The sequence below is a fragment of the Pteropus vampyrus genome, unplaced genomic scaffold, assembly GCF_000151845.1.
Source record: "Pteropus vampyrus isolate Shadow unplaced genomic scaffold, Pvam_2.0 Scaffold193, whole genome shotgun sequence".
Classification (NCBI taxonomy): domain Eukaryota; kingdom Metazoa; phylum Chordata; class Mammalia; order Chiroptera; family Pteropodidae; genus Pteropus; species Pteropus vampyrus.
In genome coordinates, this window is record NW_011888974.1 from 1,497,234 (window position 1) to 1,515,196 (window position 17,963).

At 44.4% G+C, this 17,963-nt stretch overlaps 1 protein-coding gene across 1 annotated transcript in view; it reads right to left on the reverse strand.

The window, feature by feature from the left end:
- The window catches only part of HIP1 (huntingtin interacting protein 1), a 128,114-nt gene that overhangs the window by 7,334 nt on the left and 102,817 nt on the right, over positions 1-17,963 (reverse strand). Inside the window, exons 9-27 of the mRNA XM_011371536.2 lie at positions 16,564-16,621; positions 13,774-13,849; positions 13,527-13,667; positions 13,142-13,239; positions 12,716-12,788; positions 11,840-12,023; positions 11,270-11,358; positions 10,745-10,861; positions 9,724-9,825; positions 9,323-9,466; positions 8,761-8,896; positions 7,515-7,601; positions 7,215-7,322; positions 6,989-7,125; positions 3,179-3,289; positions 2,332-2,390; positions 1,806-1,899; positions 575-675; positions 154-259 (exon numbers count right to left, since the gene is read on the reverse strand). Of these exons, the coding sequence (XP_011369838.1) occupies positions 154-259; positions 575-675; positions 1,806-1,899; positions 2,332-2,390; positions 3,179-3,289; positions 6,989-7,125; positions 7,215-7,322; positions 7,515-7,601; positions 8,761-8,896; positions 9,323-9,466; positions 9,724-9,825; positions 10,745-10,861; positions 11,270-11,358; positions 11,840-12,023; positions 12,716-12,788; positions 13,142-13,239; positions 13,527-13,667; positions 13,774-13,849; positions 16,564-16,621 (2,021 nt within the window). The remainder of the gene's footprint in view (positions 1-153; positions 260-574; positions 676-1,805; positions 1,900-2,331; positions 2,391-3,178; positions 3,290-6,988; positions 7,126-7,214; positions 7,323-7,514; positions 7,602-8,760; positions 8,897-9,322; positions 9,467-9,723; positions 9,826-10,744; positions 10,862-11,269; positions 11,359-11,839; positions 12,024-12,715; positions 12,789-13,141; positions 13,240-13,526; positions 13,668-13,773; positions 13,850-16,563; positions 16,622-17,963) is intronic.

The window sequence follows — 17,963 nt, forward strand, 5'->3', positions numbered from 1 at the left end:
GTATGGGACCCCTGAGAGGCACAATTTTAATTTGGAACCTGACTCACCTGGACCCTGGATAAATCATCTGTTCTTGGGGTCAGCTTTATCGACTAAGTATCTCTAAACTAGCCAGGCCTTATAGTGTCACAGGGAATCCAACATGGGTCCTACCTTGGATGCAGCTACAAGCTGGGCTGTGCTAGCAGCAATTTCATGGGAACACACCATTAGCTCTTCAAACTTCCCTCTGCCTTGTACCACCAGATCGGCTGCATCACTGACAGTCAAGAAAGGGCAAGATGGATTATGTCACTGTTGCACTGTTGCAGTCACAGCTGCAACCCCTTATGATCCCACCTCTAGACCACCCCCATCACCCTGGCAGCCAGGGAGCACAGCCTGCCTGCCCCGCCCCTGAGCTGCCCCGAGAGACTCGGGCTCCTTTTAAAATTTTTCGTCTTATTGACTTCCTTATCAACCGTGCATTTCCAGGGGGAAGATTTTTTTTTTTTTTTTTTTGCCTTCGTTATTCTCTGGGGTGATCAACGGAATTGGGGAGGGGTGAGGAGCCTTGGGATCGACAGATACTTACACCATGACCGTGGCTCCCCAGCCCACAGCTTTGGAGGCTGAGATGAGTCCTTCTGTCCATCGAGAATTCTTAGCATAAAACTCTTTAGGGGATGTTGTGCCCTAGGGAAGTGAGAAATAATAATAGCTACCTTTTATTTAGTGACTATTATGTGCCAGGTACTTTTATATATATTAGTTTTATATACATAGTTTTCACAGTAATTCTTGAGAGGCAAGCATTATTACTCCCATTTTACAGATAAGAAAACTAAGATTCTGAGAGGCAAAAACACTTTCCCAAGGTCATGCAGGAAAGAAATGAAAGTTTATTTAGGCTTTTCTGACTCTAAAACTCATAGCATTACTATTATATTTCTATATCGTATATATACATATATTTTATATGTATTTATGAATAACATGATTTCAGGGGAGTCTAGCTGTTCTTTGTGATTTGCCAAAAGAGTAGACAGTTAATTTTTAAAAATTATTTTTACTTGCATTTAAAAAAAACGCATTTATGCTTTGGAAGTGTCTGACAGTCTGAGAATCTGCAGAAACTCTGTGCTCAGTCCCTCTGTTTTGGGAACCAAAAAACATCACCTCTCAGACTGACAAAAAGCACCAAAGCAGATATGGCTTTGTTCTTTATATGATTGTTTCCAGGCTCATAAACCCTCCCTGGACCTTTGTCTCTTGAGCTGCAGCTGCATCAGGGATGTGAGAAAAAACAAGATGGCAATAACACTAGCAAAGCAGTGAGAAAATCAAAGTGATATGTCAACATAAGACTGAGGCAGAGTCTGTCTCTGAATCACTGTGAGTTGACCGCTTTTGGAAAGAGACATGGCAGAGCCCACTGTGAAAAGTCAGCACTAGGTTTGCTCTTCTGAGTGGCTCAGTTTTCAAAAGCTCTCACTTCTTCCTCCAAAGGCCCAGACTTGCAACGCACACTGGGTTTCCACAGCAGGTTCCAACAATGTCTGCCCAGGGTTAATAAGCCTGGAGCTAAAAGCTCTGGCTTGACACTCTCTGAGGAACTGGCGGCATTCCATCTTTCTCCCATGGCATCTGCTGACATCCACAAGGGTGGCAGCTGCACCCTCAGATGGACACACAGGGTGAGATGGCAGCATACATAGATTTCACTGAAGGTGGTTGAGCATATCGGTAGGCTTCGTCTCTCAGTGAGCTAGGAATCTGTAACTGATGTCTGTTCTCCCTTTCCATGGGCCCTCGCCCACACTTACCCGGCCACTCTCTACTATCTCTCTCTGAAGGTCCTTTGAAGCCACAATCAGGACCTGAATAGCTTGCATTAGGCTGGTACATGAACCAAGAATCCTAAAAAAATAAATAAATAGATACATACATACATACGTAAATAAAATTTAAAAAAATGTGATGGACACAGACTAGAGGAGACCAACACCACTGAAGAAGACGGTTCTCTTTTTCATTCCTAAACACAGGCAAACTCGAAATGGGAAAGAAGGCAAGGAATGCTCTGGGGGTGAAGCCCCAAAGGAAAGAGAGGTAAATGCGAAGACTTGATTGTGGATCTTATTCATAAGGAATGGCTAAGTGAGGATTCTTGGGAGTTTCGTTTCCCCTATAATACAACAGCAATACTATTATCATCATTAATACTGTTATTGATAATTACATAGACTCAACCTTTCCTTATGGCTATAATGTTCTATTCTAATTAGTATAATGCAATGCAGGAAAGACTGATCCTGATTGCCTCGGTGGTACCAGGCTGCTCAGACTGACCTTTCATTCACTTCCAGTTTGACTCCCGTGTCTCCTGCTCGGGATTTGCTGAGCATCTCCTGTTAAAAAGAAGCAGGGTTTCTAAAAATGCCATGAACTACTGGTGCCCTACTATACTTTGGGTCCAATAGAAGAGCCCATCCATGTCCTTGTGAAAATTAGGAAAAGAATCCAGTCTTCTGATCTATTCAGTGGGAGGCAGCTACAGCAGGCTGGCACTACTGTCCATGAGTATCTTGATATTCTGGCACCCAGGCTGATGTGCACAGAACTCTTGAGAGGTATGGCACCATGCCAATAGGAGAAGCTCCTACCAGGTTCTAGAGGATGGTACTCACACCAAGGAGGCCTGAGTCTTCCACCAAAGGAGCAATATGTTACCTTTCCAATGGTGCCCTCCCAGCTTTCCCCTGAGACAAGAGTTATCATTGATCTACTGAGTACCTGGCACTAAGAGACATGTGTATTATTTCATTTAAGTTTTGTCAACATCCCTCCGAGGTAAGTACTTTTATTATCACCATTAAATAGAAATAGAATCTGAATGTTAGTGAGGTTAATGTAACTTATCAGAAGTCGTACAATTAGTAAGTGGTCAATCAATCTGGAACTAGAATGCAGGATAGCCTGACGCCAAAGTATGTGATCCTTGAGGAAACTGCTCACCTCTTCTTGGTGAGTACTTTCTCATTTTCTATCCCTCAGAGACCCTGGTGAGTGCGGATTTTGGTTTATTTTTATAAGGGGCCTCTGAAGCCTTAATGAACAACAAAGACACAACTAATAGGAAATGTTGCCAAAGGGTAGCTGATAGAGCATCACTTTAGATCTTCAGACACTTCCATACCTCTATTCTGGCCGTAGCTGTTTCAATGGCAGCTGAAGTGGCAGCCATCTCCTTGTCCACCAGATCCCCTAACTCCTCCTGTTTGATGTCTAGGCCTCTGGGCAGGAGCTCCTGTGAACAGCATCACAAAGGCTGAAATGACCCTTTGACCTCCTCTCTGTACTCCTGTGGCAGATCGGTAACCCTCACACAATGGCAGAAGGTAGGAGGGCCCCGCCATGTAACACACTTCTGCAAGCCATGGAGGGATGTCCCTCATAGGCCTTGTCTGGAACTCTCTGCGATGTGAACTCTGGAACCTCACGCTCCACCCACTCTACCCTCACTCAGAACCCACCTTCTTCCAAGAAGGCCATCTCTGCTTGAGCCCACAAGGCCATTTAGTTGCAGCTGCTTGAACCCTAACCCTACAGCTGCAGTGTTGACTCTATCTGTGCTCGGGATATCTTTTAAAAACCTCTTCAAATGTAGATAATGTTTTCAAACCAATCAGTCTTCCCTTTATTTAACTTTGCTCCCATCCCACAGCAATCACATGAGACAGTTATTACTCCTGCTGTACAGATGGGAAGCCAGGGCTCAGAGAAGTCAAATGTCTTGGCAACAGTTACACTGCTAAGAAATGGTGGAGCAAGGCTTGGACTCAGGTCTGACAGCCCATGATTTTTAAAAATGTTACATGTTGTACATACAAGCATATAAAATAGATGCGAATGGTTTAAAGAATAAAAACAATGACCCATGTTATTTACCACCCAACTTAGTAGCTTAAACATTAGCAGTACATTTGAAATCTTTGCAATCTCTTTTGTATCCTTCCCTGATTCCATCTCCCATCTTTCTTACTTCCCACACCAAGATAAACACAAAATTCAGGGGAATGCTTACAATGTCTTTACAGGATTCAGGAGAATGCTTACAATGTCTTTACAGGATTCAGGAGAATGCTTACAGTGTCTTTCTTTCTTTCTTTTTTTTACATTCCTTATGAATGCATCCTTAAACAATACTATGTTAAATTTGCATGTTTTGGTCTTTATTGAAAAGAATCATACTGTATATATTTTTTGATGACTTGCTTTTTCACTTTGCATTCTGTGTGTGAGATTAATCCTATAATCTAGTAATTCAAATCCTAGGTATATACATTAGAGAAATTATTGCACATATACATCAGGAGATGATTGCAGTGGCACATTTATAATAGCCCCAAACTGAAATGACCCAAATGTCCATCGACAAGAGAATACATATATAAATTAAGCAATATTTACACAATAGAGCAGTGAAAGTAAATATATCCACATGAATAAACCTCACGCTCAATGTTGGAAAAAGTGAGTCACAGAAAAGTCTTTAACACAGAGAACTAACAATATTTTACATGGGGGTGTGAGCGGAGAACACAGTCCTTCTATTATCTTACTCTGGAACTCTGATTAAACATTTGATATGTAACATCTATATTGCAACTTACAAAATCTGTGCCATACTGTGGGTAATTCCTTTAGTTTTATCATCCAATTCACTAATTCTTGGTTCTGCTTTGTTTTAACCTGCAGTTGAATCTGTATGTTTTAATGTTATTACTTCCTTTTCTTTTTTTTTTAGGTGACACAACCCTTGGTTGATCTCACAGATTGCAAGGACCTTGTCATCTTACAATCCCTTATTTTTTATTTTTTACATCTACAGCATCTGGTCTTCCTAGGTGGTCTCCCATCCAAGTACTAAACAGGCCCGACCTTGCTTGGCTTCCGAGATAAAGTTATTACTTTCAACGATTATATTTTTCACTTCTAGAAGTTCTGTGGTTCTTTTTCAAATATATCTGGTTACTTTTGAAAATATCTTGTTCCTTTGTCACACTTTTAATACCTTTTAAAAGTTCTTAAACATGTCAAACATGTTTATTGTGAACTTATATTCCTTGGGACTTTACCTATAAAACTTCTTTGAGGTTAAGATTCAAAGTATATTCCTTCAGAGAAAATTGGGATCTGCTTCTGCCAGGTACCTAGGCCTCTAACCACCTGAATGCTTTAAGCTTAATTTTCTGTTTGGGGCTTTTTAGGCCACACAGGTAGTATGAGATTTAAAACCTAACTCATGGATAGGTGGCTTGTGGTTAGAAATTCTTAAGGCAGCTGTGTTTCCTGTCTCAACTTTTCAAGGCTGATATAAGATCTCCCTTGAAGGGCAGGCCTTTTCCCCATTGACTCAGGGGTGACCCTTTGGACTTCCTTTTTCCAATCTTTTATCTTACTTGGACCTAGGTTTTGTTTCTTATTCTCCTCTGTATGTGTGGCCTATTAAAATCCAAGCTCTAGACCACCAGAAATAGACAAACACTCACTCTGGTGTTCTTTTGGTTTCTGAGTCTGAGAATCTCCTTAGTTCAGATTCAATTAAAATTTCTTTTTTTCAGATTTTATTCAGCATTTTCCATGTCTTGTTCTGGAAGGAATCTCTAAACATTTGGTCAGCCCTATTGCCAGGAAGAAAACCTGTCCATGATCTTTCTATAACATGTTGCTTTGCTTTAATTTTTTATCTCCTCATGGTGTCCTACATGCTTTGCATGTACATACTGAGTTCTCAATTCTGAACTATGCTGGGGAAGATGCTCCATCTCCAATAGAAGGCAGACTGTAGTAATGCTGCCTAGGCTACCAGAACCAATTTAATACCAAAACATCACCGTGATTATGATCCATTGAATGAGAGGTTGACAATTCACCATTATCCATAATCTTCCTTTATCCACATTCAAGGTTCTCCACCTCATTGCCCATCTCTCCCCAGTATGAGCCTTCCTCCCCCATCCAATCCATCTTTTTATCTGTTTTGCTCTCTCAGTGTGCATATTCAATTAATTAAACATTTGCTGGGTGTTAATCACTTGCCAGATATTACAACCGGGACCAAGGATACAATGAAGAAGGTATAAGCTCTACCTTTGAAGACTCATTGTGGGGGAAATGGACAAGTAAGCAGGCACATTACAGTGCTGGCCACCAAACATATGGTAAAGCGAGTGGGTGAGAGAGGCCTAGAAAAGTGAATAAGAGCAGATTGTGAAGGTCTTTGCAAGTCATGTTACATAATAGGATTTTTGTTATCAAACAAGAGGGATCATAATCAGATCTGTTTTCGGAAGAAAACAGAGGAAAAAGAGGCCAGAGGCAGAGAAATTAATGAGAAGGTTGTTTTAAGAGTTCAAATGAGAGATGTTGAGGATCTGACCTCTGGCCCGTATCTCCTTCTTCCCTGAACCTATTACCACACATTTTAGGAATTAATTAAATGCTGCCTTGTACTGTATTCTTAAAATAGATCTCTATTACAGTGCTCATCACACTGTATAGAAATGGTTGCTTTATTTTTCTTTCCTTTAGAGACCATTTCTTATCTGTCCCTATATAACTACACCTAGCACAATTTCTGGTATATAGGACATATTCACTATATCTTTATTGAACGAATAAATATATTATTCTCCATTTTAGGTGTTACCTGCCCAACCACATAAAAATCCTTGAAAACAGGGAAACTGTGTTTATTCTTTGATATTGCCTAGCAGAATGACAACCACACAGTAGATTCTCAATAGCCAATAGCCAATGAATTAAATGTAACTGGAAAGTTGTTCAGGGGAGTGGGGGTCAGATTTTTCAGTTCTCCCACTTTCTAGAATCAAGTTTAGAGTGCAGAAAGAACTGGCTTAGAACATCATTGATTCCCTGGCAACCACTAGCACTCGCAACCAAGAACAGTAATAACTTTCCTCAGTGATAACACTGATAATACCTCGCTAATGGCTGTGATCTTGCTGAGGCAGCTCCTCATGGCTGTGCTGTTGACATTCTCAAGAGTTCCTTCCTCCTCCAGCAAAGTCAGATACATGAGGGCTTCCTTGCCAAACTGCTTACAGGCCTCGGTCAGTGCTGGGGTTGCAAGGCAAGAGAGACTTTTAAAGGCCCTCCGCTCCCTCTGCTTTCCTGAAGGGTCCCCCCACCCCCACCCCGTTACTCACCATCAGCAGGCTCCGGTGGGGCTCTAAGGCAGGTGGTGCTACCTTGAACAATAGTGTCACTGGTCAAGTGTGCAAGGAGGGTTACTGAGCGCAGAAGCCCACTGATATCTGCCAAGAGTTTAAAGGAAAGTTTTTTGGTCCTGCTTGAGGGAGTATCACTTTCATACCTCCTCCCTCCAGGCATTACGAGTGGTACAAATTCCTTTCTTGGTGCACAGGAATCTGTCATTTCCACATTCAAGCACTTCTGAACCCTCCTAGCCGTCACTGGCGACACACCCTATCCTTTGCTTTTCTTACCTTCTGGGCAGGCCAGATACCGGCTCCAGCATTTTTCTAGTTGCTCAATGCAGTTGGAAACAGACTTGACCGTGGAGAGAAGGTGATCTGTGAGAGGAAAGACAGAGCAAAGTCAAAGCCAGAGTTGTCAGAGCTCGCTTCATCCCTGTTAGTTAAGCCACTTGATGGATGAGCCTACCTAGTGAGTGGCCCCAGCCCTGCAAGAGCTGCCTTAAGATGGGGGAAGGGAGGAAAGAGCATTGGTTACCCAGATATGTGATTCTCTTTTTGTAGCTTCAAAGCAGCGCTTCTGAGTCTATCTGGTCCTTCTCAGAAGCCACCCACAGCGGCCCCATTTTCTGGCATTCCTTAGTACATCAGGTACCCAGTGTGCTCGTTCATTTGTAACTGTTGTATTCCCTTACAAAAACACAACAGGTTCCCTTACAGATTCCTTACAGGTTCCCCGCTGAAAAAGATATAGTTTTTACTACATACATCGCCACACTGAGACTTTTCTATCTGATAATAAAAATTAACTGTCAGCTGTTTCTTCCTGTCTGCCTTGTCCTTCAATTGAGCCTCGTTACTTTGCCAACGTGTCTCCTCTGCTTGAGAATGAACTGTAATGAGATCTGATCATTGCTACATCTGTGACTTCACAAATCCTAGGCCTGGATGATCTCCCGCGTACCGTGCACAAAAGCTCCCTCCTCTCATCTAGAGAGCTGCTCTGACTTGGATCACTGCTCTACTCACATGCCCTTGGGATTCTGGTATGTGCCAAGTTGGTCCCTGTTCATACCTGTGACTATGCGGGGATTTTTATTGTTTCTGCCCCTCCATGCTATATGCCGCCGCCTTCCCATCTAGACTTGAAGCTCATGAGCAACTAACTATCCCTTGATTCAGACCACATTTTTCTCCTTAGAGAGACACAAGACTGTCTGTTCCTCTTCTTACTGGCCTTTAGAATTGGTATCAAGGCTCTGCTCCCAGTGGGCACTTCATCAGTGTGATCCATGACTAAAGCAGTAGTTATCACACCTGGGGGCTTTAGAAAATATTACTGCCCAGGTCCTATGCCAAAGAACTTGCAATTGAACTTCCAATTGAACTGATCTCTCGGTGGGGCCCAGGCGTCCCAGGTGATTCTGACATGCAGCTGGGCTGAGAACCCCTGAGCTCAGTGTCCCATGGGGTTTAATGCCAACAGGTAGCATCAAGCTATATGGATTTGGCACCTGCAAGCCGGGAAGAAGAGTACCTGCAGATCCAGCACAGCTGATGAGAGTGGGCTCCTCAAACTGCCTCAGGGCCTCTAGTATCACCTGCTCCGCAGCCTTCCTCGACTCTACCAGAAGCATTTTTCGTTGGTTCTTTGCGAGCTGGCACACAGATTCCTAGAAATGGTCCAGGGAGATGAGAGTCTGCCACAGACTCCACAGCAGCCTTTAAGCAGAATCCACCTGTGACACAGCTGGCATTCCTGGCATCTTAGCTCAAGTTGTTTTGTTCACAGATGTGTGCCACTGAGCACAGGAGGCTGTGGGGATGAACCACTACAACTCATTCTCCAACCTTAGGGAGAGAAAGTTAAGTGCAGCCCTTTTTCATATGAAAAAGAGAAAGCTTTGCTTTCCCTTATCTGCTGTGTGTGTGACTCAAGACATGCTGGCATTAGGAGCTGTGCTACAGAATGCCTTCACAATCAGACTGGAGGCCCCAAACCCCTTTCATAGGCCCTGGCCTCCATGAATACACCACTGAGGCCCAGGGGTAGGAGGTCAGAGAGACTTGGTCAGCCCAAGTGGGTGTCTGTTACTTGCCTGTGTGCTAGACAGTTTGAGCTGGGTGGATTCCAGCTGTCCCTGAAGAGCAGAGAATTCTTCCTCCCGCCGAGCCATGGCATTCACTAAGCTGCCCCGTTCTTTCTCCAGGTTGGCAATCTGGGTTGCCCATTTTACTTCTGCCTGCAATGACGACCGTTGAAAACAGGGAGTTGCTGGGAGGAATTAAACTGTCCCCTTCCCAGAGGTCCAAACCCACCACAAGGAACAGAAAGAAGGTGATAACTTCTTTAACTTCCCATTTTCATTCCTGAGTACATACTGATTACAGATGGGACCAGGTTGGCTATATGCTGGATGATGACAGAGGCTCGGTGACAGCAATATGAAAGCCAGAGGAGAGAAGAATAAGGAAGGGAAAGAAAGGAGATGGTGCTCACCAAGGCAGAAGTTTCTAGGCTGCCTTGGACAATCTGGAGTTCCTGTTTGCTGGTGGCAAGTTCTTGCTTCAAGTTCTCTAGTACTTCTGTCTGTTCTTGAGTCTGAAAAAGAAAAACAGGTGCACCCTGATCTGGCTGATGGTTACAAGGGATAAACATGTAAAAAAATCCCCAAGCTATCAATGCGATGTGTACTCTTTTGTATGCAAGTTTTACCTCAGCCAAAAGGTGGCCAGAGGAGGAGGTTAAGAACTCAGAGAGTACCAGAAATTTTTCTTCTGGGTAAGTGGAATGTCAAGGGGGAAATTTTAGGAACATTTCCTGAATGTTACACTTAAGCTCAATACTCATTAAAGTAGAACTGGATCTTTAATTCAGGCATCCCAACACCTGGTACACTGCTGCGTCTCGCCATCTAGAAACAACTCCTCTTCTTTGATTTCTTTTCTAAATGGTTTTTCAAAGGGTGGGCTGTGACCCATTAGTACAAACTCACAAGCAAAAGAATAACCAAATGTCTTCACATGGTAAGGGTAAGTACTGCTCTGTGAAACTTATTTCCATTAGACAGATGTATTTTTTTCTCTGGGTCACAGAAAGTGTGAAAGCTGCTACTCCAAGTGTAAAGGCATTCAGTTTTATCCATCGACATCTCTTACTCCAACCTGACCTGCTTGCTAACGCCACCCCAAGTCATGGGTGTTCCCCTGGCTGCAAATCCTTATAAACAACTGGTCCTCTCTCTCATATCCATGTGCTTTCACTTTTTCATACTCTCAAGACTCGCCCCAGGAAAGCCTTTGCTGATGAACCTCACTCGGCCTGGGTCTCTGCATCACTTTTAACCCTTTATGCATTGGTAACCGTGTCCTGTTCTATATGGCCTCTCATAGCACCCTCACAGGGCTCCAACACACAGAGCTGCCTGTGAAGCAGAAGACAAGGTCTTTCAATCAAGGCCCGCCTCCAACTTGGAGAGATCGCTCAGTCTTTTTCCCCCATATGGCTCCCTTCCGCTCACCTTCCGCTGGGCCTGCTCACTTATGCGCTGGAAGGAATCCTCTAGCTCTCTTTTCTCTTGTTCCAAATCCACCTGGGCTTGTCTGGCCACAGATACTTGTTTGGTTATCTCTGCATTCTGTAAGAGAAGAAAAGTGTCTTGAAGTGGCTTATCTCAGGCTTAAAGGACATCTTCCTTCTAGAATAAATGACAGCATTCAGACCGTGAGTGCCCTAGAGTCGGACACAGAAATCATTTTCCTACCCAGAGGGAAACCAGAAGAAGGCTGTCATCTGTAGACACGTGACTCTCAAGCATTTACAAAAATAATAAAGATGGGAGATAATGCAAGTGGAGCTGGCGTTGAAGGTGGAGCTCAAAATATAGGAAGCAAGAGAGCCTGAAAAGCTGAGGTTCCCAAGAAATGGAACCGACCCACTAGAAACTGGAGGAGGCAATGGACCTGGAGAAGCCACGAGGCCTGAGCTGCTCTCCCCCGTGTGGTGTGGGGCCTGAGCATGACGAGAGAGAGGTCGAGGGACCTACCTTCCGCAGCAGGTCAGCATGGTTCTGTACCAGCTCACTGTACTTCTCCTTCAGCTTGCTGTACCGCTGCTCATTGGCCTGCGCTTTCCCTGTATGATCAAGGACCAAGGTGAGGAGTCTACCTGGCTGGGACCTGCTGCCCCCCAACCCATAAGCCAGAGCCCCTAGAAAACCCTCCTTTCTTCCTCAAAAATCCTACTTAAACTCCTTGGGGAAGTTTCTTTAAAAAGAATTTACTTGACTTAAATCACTGAAGTGATTCGTGCCTCCTGAGCATTTTTACACACACAGCATTTAGTCAAATTATTTCTTGGGCTCTCTCTCTTTCGGTGATCCACTCCCCCAGAGCAGGCGACCCTCATCACCTCTGAGGCCCATCACCGTGTTCTCAGCAGCGCCTCACACGAGTGCTCTGCCTGCTGGACTCCCAGCTGCCCACAGGCTGGTGACAAGAGCTGGCATTCCTGAGAGCTCCTCTAGACAGATGCGAGGTTGAGGCTCTGCCACCCAGCCTCCTCCTTCCTCCTGATCTCCCTGACCCCCACCCTCACACTCCCCACAACCTCTCACTTTCTATCTCTGTCAGGCTCCGCTGTGCCTTCTCCATGTCCTCTCGCTTCTTCTTCAGCTCATCCAATTCTGCCCGAAGGAACTCACTGTCATCGGCTGCCTGCTGCTGCAGGTGCCGCTGCTCAGCCAGCTCGGCCTCCAGCTCACTGATGTGGCCCTTCAGCTGCAGCACGGCTGGCTGGCTCTGCAGGAGAGATTTAGGTAAAGCAGCTGATGACCATACTGCCAGGGTCAGGGGTGCTGGGCGGAGAAGCAGGAACTAATATGTTTCCAGCACAGACCAAATAAACACTTAAGTTTTCCTAACAAGGCCACTCCTGCAGCCTCATGAGAGTTAAGCCTTCTGGTCATTATAACACCCAGCCAGCAACAATAGGGGATGATGGCAGGAATGTTCTAGTCCTGTCAGAATGACCTGGGAACAGCGATGAATCTAGCTGGAATCTGAAAAAGGAGGATGTTCGCCTGTCCCAATGAGTAAAGCTTCTGACCAGGCCTGCGTTTGAGGGGCAGGAACATTTATAGCACCATACGCTGCAAACAGCCATCAGAACTACAAATCAAACCTCCTTACTGCCATGTGAGAATGGGTCTTTCTCATCACAGCTTCAAGCCAATTGGTGATCGTGGTTATCTCCGAGGGACATTAGCACAGGGACACAGGAGCTTGGCCTCAGTGCTATTCTCAAAGCAATTACAATGGAAATGCACTACAGTCGAGACCACGGGAAGACCAGGTCCCTCTGGCTTTGGCATTTCTACTAATTAACTCCCCTTAATATGTTGTCCAATAAGTATCTCTGTGAAGCAAATTTAATATTATAATCCGTCCTGTTATGGTAAAGCCCAGAAAAGCCGATCAGAGCCCGCTCATACCTCAGTCTTCATGTTGTCCAGCTGTGCCTTCAGCCCACTGATCTCTTGGTATAATTGATCAATTAAGTGATCCCTGGGAAGGGAAAGAGAACAAGTTTGCTTCCACTGTGATTCTACCCTTGTCTTAAATGCAAGCTAGGAGATCAGGGGAGGAAGTTAAAAGCTGGTGTTAATCTGGGGACAATTCTTTGAAATTCCAGAAATTATACTCTAAGACTGTCAGTGTTACCAGACACTAATCCAATACCCACAGGTCCAGTTATTTCAGCATCACTTGGTTTTCCTTTGGGATTAAAGGGGCCAATCTATGAGGATCAAGACATTTCTCTAAGAAGCCAAGCATCATTAAGAATTCCTTTTGTGTTAGGTGTGGTTGAGTCAGATCTTGGTTTCTGCTCCATCTGCATTAATCCAGCTTGGACTCACTTCTCATCCTTGTTCACACCGTTTTGACTGTTGAAATTGAAGGGATCACTGCTGAATGAGCTGCCAAAGATGTCATCAAACTTGTTGTCAAATAGATTCTGCAGTGACCAAAAAGGATTAGAACAAAGTCAGAGATTCAGAGAATTCCAGGTGGGGGTGAAATGAGTGACATGTAAGAATGGACCCTTTGTTAATTTGGTTCAAATCCACTTATGGTCCCTCCTAGAGACGACAGGACAGGGTGCTCAGTCTAGGTTAGAGGTTGGGTTGGAAGGCGGTTGAATCTGGTTAGAACCAACGAGGCTTGGCCAGGGCCTCTCCTGTCCTCTCCCCTGCACATGGGGGCAACGGGAAGGGCCAAGATTCTCTCCCAAGTGGTCTTCACCTGCTGAGAAGCATCCATGTCCATGAGGTCATCCTTCTCCAAGATTGGCTCGCTGTCAGGGGATGAGGCCTCAGCTGGAATTACCACCACAGGGCTGATGTGTTCTGACAGGGCAGAGGCTCGTAGGAAGTTGGGTGGGTTCTGAAGAGAAAAGACGTCCTCAAATTATGTCACACACCGGACCTGCCAGCCTCTAAGGGCGTACCCTGGACTCAGCAGCTCCCAGGGTATGGCCAGGCACGCTTACCTCAGGCAGCTGGGGGATCTGAATGAGCCGCTTGAAGTACTGAAGGTTGCTGGAGCGGTAAAACAGATCTTTCAACCTGGGGATGGAGAAGCGCCTGAAGGGGCTGGGGGGCCTTCCCAGCTCTGGGGAGGGGACAGAGCAACCACCCAGCTTTCCTTCTGCCCGCCCAGCCCAAAGGCACAGGCTGTCAAGGAGATGGCCTCCATGGCATTAGGATTCAATTATGATGCTATAGAGAAAGTATTTATAGCCAGTCCTTACTTATCTGGTGGTAGGCAGAGTAATTCAAACTACGAAATCTTTTGGAAGTGTAGATAATCAAAAAATTAATTTCTACATCACTGTAGAATATATGCTATTGTTTGGCAGAGGTATCTTCCTAGAAATGTTGCAATAGAGTAACATTAATATACATTTACTTTGAGGATAAATCAACCGACCACAGAAAAAGGGAAGGGAATTAATTATTAAGGTAGACCTCTTTTTAATTAATTTACCTTGTGTCAGAGCTATTATCTCCTCAATTAGACTACAAGCTTTTAGAGGACAGAGACGGGGCCCTGGTGATCTACGTTTACCACAGTACCAAGCAAAGAGGAATTATTCAACAAGTATTCATTGGAGAAAACTATTTTTACTGTGTCCTAAGTCTTGGATGAATGTGGAAATGAAGAAACCAATTTTTTTTTTCTCATCCTCAAGTCTCCATTTTAAATCTAAACGTTGAAGGCCAAGAAAGCTGAGCTCAACAGACATATTTTCTGAGACGAAGGGTCGTGGATCTCAACACTCTCTCTCTGTTAACACAGAATTTTCTTCAGCTTAGCCCAATAAACTAAACCCCTGGGGTCTCGTGATAGCCCCTCGGACCCCAGGGTTAGGACTGTCCCTGTGATATCAATGTTGCCTTCCCAGAATAAGAGGATAGTGATGTGCCTGTTGGAAGAGAAAGTGAGGTGGCTACTCACAGGAGATATTTTCATAAGCTGAAAAAATGAAAGGAAATAAAATTACCCAACCACACGTCCCCCTCTTTCTGGGCTGGAGCCAACAGTAATAGACCACTGCTTTCGAAAGCTACTGGAATTTAACATTCCAGGAAATCGGCCCCAGGGTCTGTCTCCTAAGATTTAATAAATCATTTATTATAGAATAAACATACAAGGCTTTTCAATTGGAACAAGGAAACCGGGAGGTAAGTACAACCTTGAACTTGTCCTCTGATGGCTGCTTGGGAACCAGCAGAAGCCTAAGCTTGGGATTTGGCTTAAGCGGGGGCCAGATCATGCTTTCTCTGTTGGCAAGGATGAAGAAATTATGAGGAAAAACAAGAGGGTCAAAATAAACCCTGCTAAGCTATAATTCCCTTCTTGGCTCCTTCAGTTCTATGTTGCACTCCATTCTTCCCCCTCTTGGGCACACTTAATTGAAAGACGAACTGTACTTTTCATTTAGCCACCAGTTTTCTTTCCCTAATGCACCAGAATAATTTTCCCCTCAGTCAGACAAGCTCTTCCTCTCTAGACTAGAGAGCTGGCTTATTAGCTCATGAATTCATTCAAATATTTATGGAACACAATACGTTTAATGGACTGCTATGTTATCAGGTCCTAGGAATATAACAGACAAGACAGTTAAGCAGAAATGAAGTTGTGCTGAGAACTATGAAGGAAATAAATAGGGTGCTGTGAGACAGGATATGGGGGCTGGGTAGAGTTGTGGAGGATCAGGAAATGGGAAAGAACCTGACTCAAACAAGGTGGCTGTCTTTGTGAGGTGATGACCAAAGATGACCTGAGGCTGGCCAGGCTGGGAAAAGACTGTCCTCAGGAGAGGGAACAGAAAGCACGAAGGTCCCGAGGGAGGAACGTGTGGGTCTGTTCCAGGAACTAGAGGACCCCATGAGGCTGAAAAACTATGAGCTCTGGAAACCAGGTCGTTGATGGCAGGCAGGGGTCAGATTATGCAGGATCTTGTGGACCATGGAGAAGAGCTTAGCTTTTAATCTCAGTGTTGTCAGAAGACGCTGAAAGGTTTTGAGCAAGGGATTTACATTTTTATAAGGTTGTTCTAAATTCTGGGTGAGGACAGGATTGCAGGGGGCAAAGTGGAAGTCCAGGGCATCCATGAATATCAATATCGGAAGTGTAGATAATCAAAAAATTAATGAGTAGCTGGAATACAACAATGGTAGCTGAAGAGATGGGAAGAGATATGACCAGAGCCAAGATATTATTTGTAGAGTATTGACCGAAACCACAGGTGGACTGGACGACGGGGATGAGGAAAATGGCAAGCTCCAGATCTCTGGGCTAAATGGATGTCGGCATTATTTATTGATAGAAAAGACCAGGGAGCAAAAGGTTCTCGGAGGAAAACCTAGAGTTCAGTTTGAGGTTTAAGTTCAGTATAGAGATATCGAACAGACAATTGGGTACATGATCCTGGAATTCAGAGTTAAGATTCCGCTAGAGATACATATTTGAGAGCCGTCAGCATGTACATGGCATAAGACATGAGAATTTAGGGAGAAGAGGATGAAGCCCTGGGGATGAGGCAGGTGGTGAATCAATGAAATCACCTTCTTCGGTGTGCTTCTAAGGGATTTATTAGAGAACCAACAGCTTCTCCAGCCCCGGGTAAGTTCGCCAGCCTCCTAGTTATTTTCCTTTATTGCTTTAAAATGCAGATACCCTTATTCTTCAATTATTTGTAAGCAAGTGCTTCTGTATGGATTAATTTTATGGTGCTTTTCGATTTGCCTTCATTTCTGTCACTTAAGCCACTTACTTTGTGAATTGCTCCATGAAACGGTCCCGGTGACCTTGAAGGGTGTCAGCTGGGAGACCTGAGAGAAATTGGAAAAGAGTGAGATAGAAGGACCAGAGTGCAGGCAAGCCGCAGCAGGGCTCTGGAGGGAGGGGACCATCCATGCTGGGCTTGTGGCCCGCCCTGCCAGTGTGCATTCCTGGCCCAGAGCAGCCCAGGACTGGTAATCGAGATGGTCCAACAGCATGAGCAGGGAGTCTAGGGGTGCTTATCCTCCAAATCTTTCTTTCTGTTTGTTCCTGGAGTGCGAACCATGCTAGTCGCAGTGGACTGGAAGTTGTGCCCCTCACCATAGGAACAGCGATGGTGACCTGGACAAGCGGCACGATGACCACAGTAGGCTCCAGAGGGAGGGGCGGTTCTCTCCCAGAGGTGTAAACACTGGGTACACTGGGTGAGGTACAGTGCAGACATTAGTCTGGAAGAAATCCACAGAACCTGCCCAGGAGAATGCCTACCACGTTAAACCATGGGACTTGGGGAGTCTAGGCCCAGTGCCCAGTTGGTCACTGTTAACTCTATGATGCAAGATGAGCAGCAGCCTGCTAGGTCCAGCCTCCTCCTGAGCAGGTTTTCTAAAGTCCTTTCACCTCATAGATTATGTGGTTCTATATATTTCAGCTATTGAGCAAAACTCAGAGATCCTTTTTTTTTTAATTTTTGAAATTTAAATCTTAATAATTTTTGAATAGGTGATATATCCATTTGGTATATAGAGGGAGCACACATATAAGGTATGATAATTCTAAATGGCAAAAGTGAACGGTGGGTGACAATGGTACTTTACCTCAGTGATATTTCTCCCAAGAACACTTAACCCCAGTCCAGTCATGAGAAAAGCATTGGACAGACTCAAACTGAGGGACATTCTACAAGATATCTGGCCAGGATGCCTCAAAACTGCCCAGGTCATCAAAAACAAAAGAAATCTAATAACTGTTAGAAGAGTAGCCTAAGGAGACATGACCGAATATAACCTGGTACTCTGGATGGGGCCCCAGGAAAAGGACGTTAGGTAAAAACTATGGAAACTTGAATGAAGCACGGACTTTAGTTAATAATAATGTATCAGTACTGGTTCATTAGTTGTGACAAATATATTAATTTAAGATGTTAACAATAGGGGAAACTAAGTTTGGGGTATGTGGAAACTCTCAACTACCTACAACTTTTCTGTAGATCTAAATGGTTCTAAAATAAAACATCGATTTTTAGAAAAGTGTATACTGTATGGAGCGTCCCTTCTACCCTTTTCCTAAGCCACAGAGTTCTCTTTCCCACAGGAATCAGTGAGGGTCTCGTGTATTGCTTTGCCTTTAAAGAAGGCCATTAAGCCCAAGTAATTACCTATCTCTTCTCAT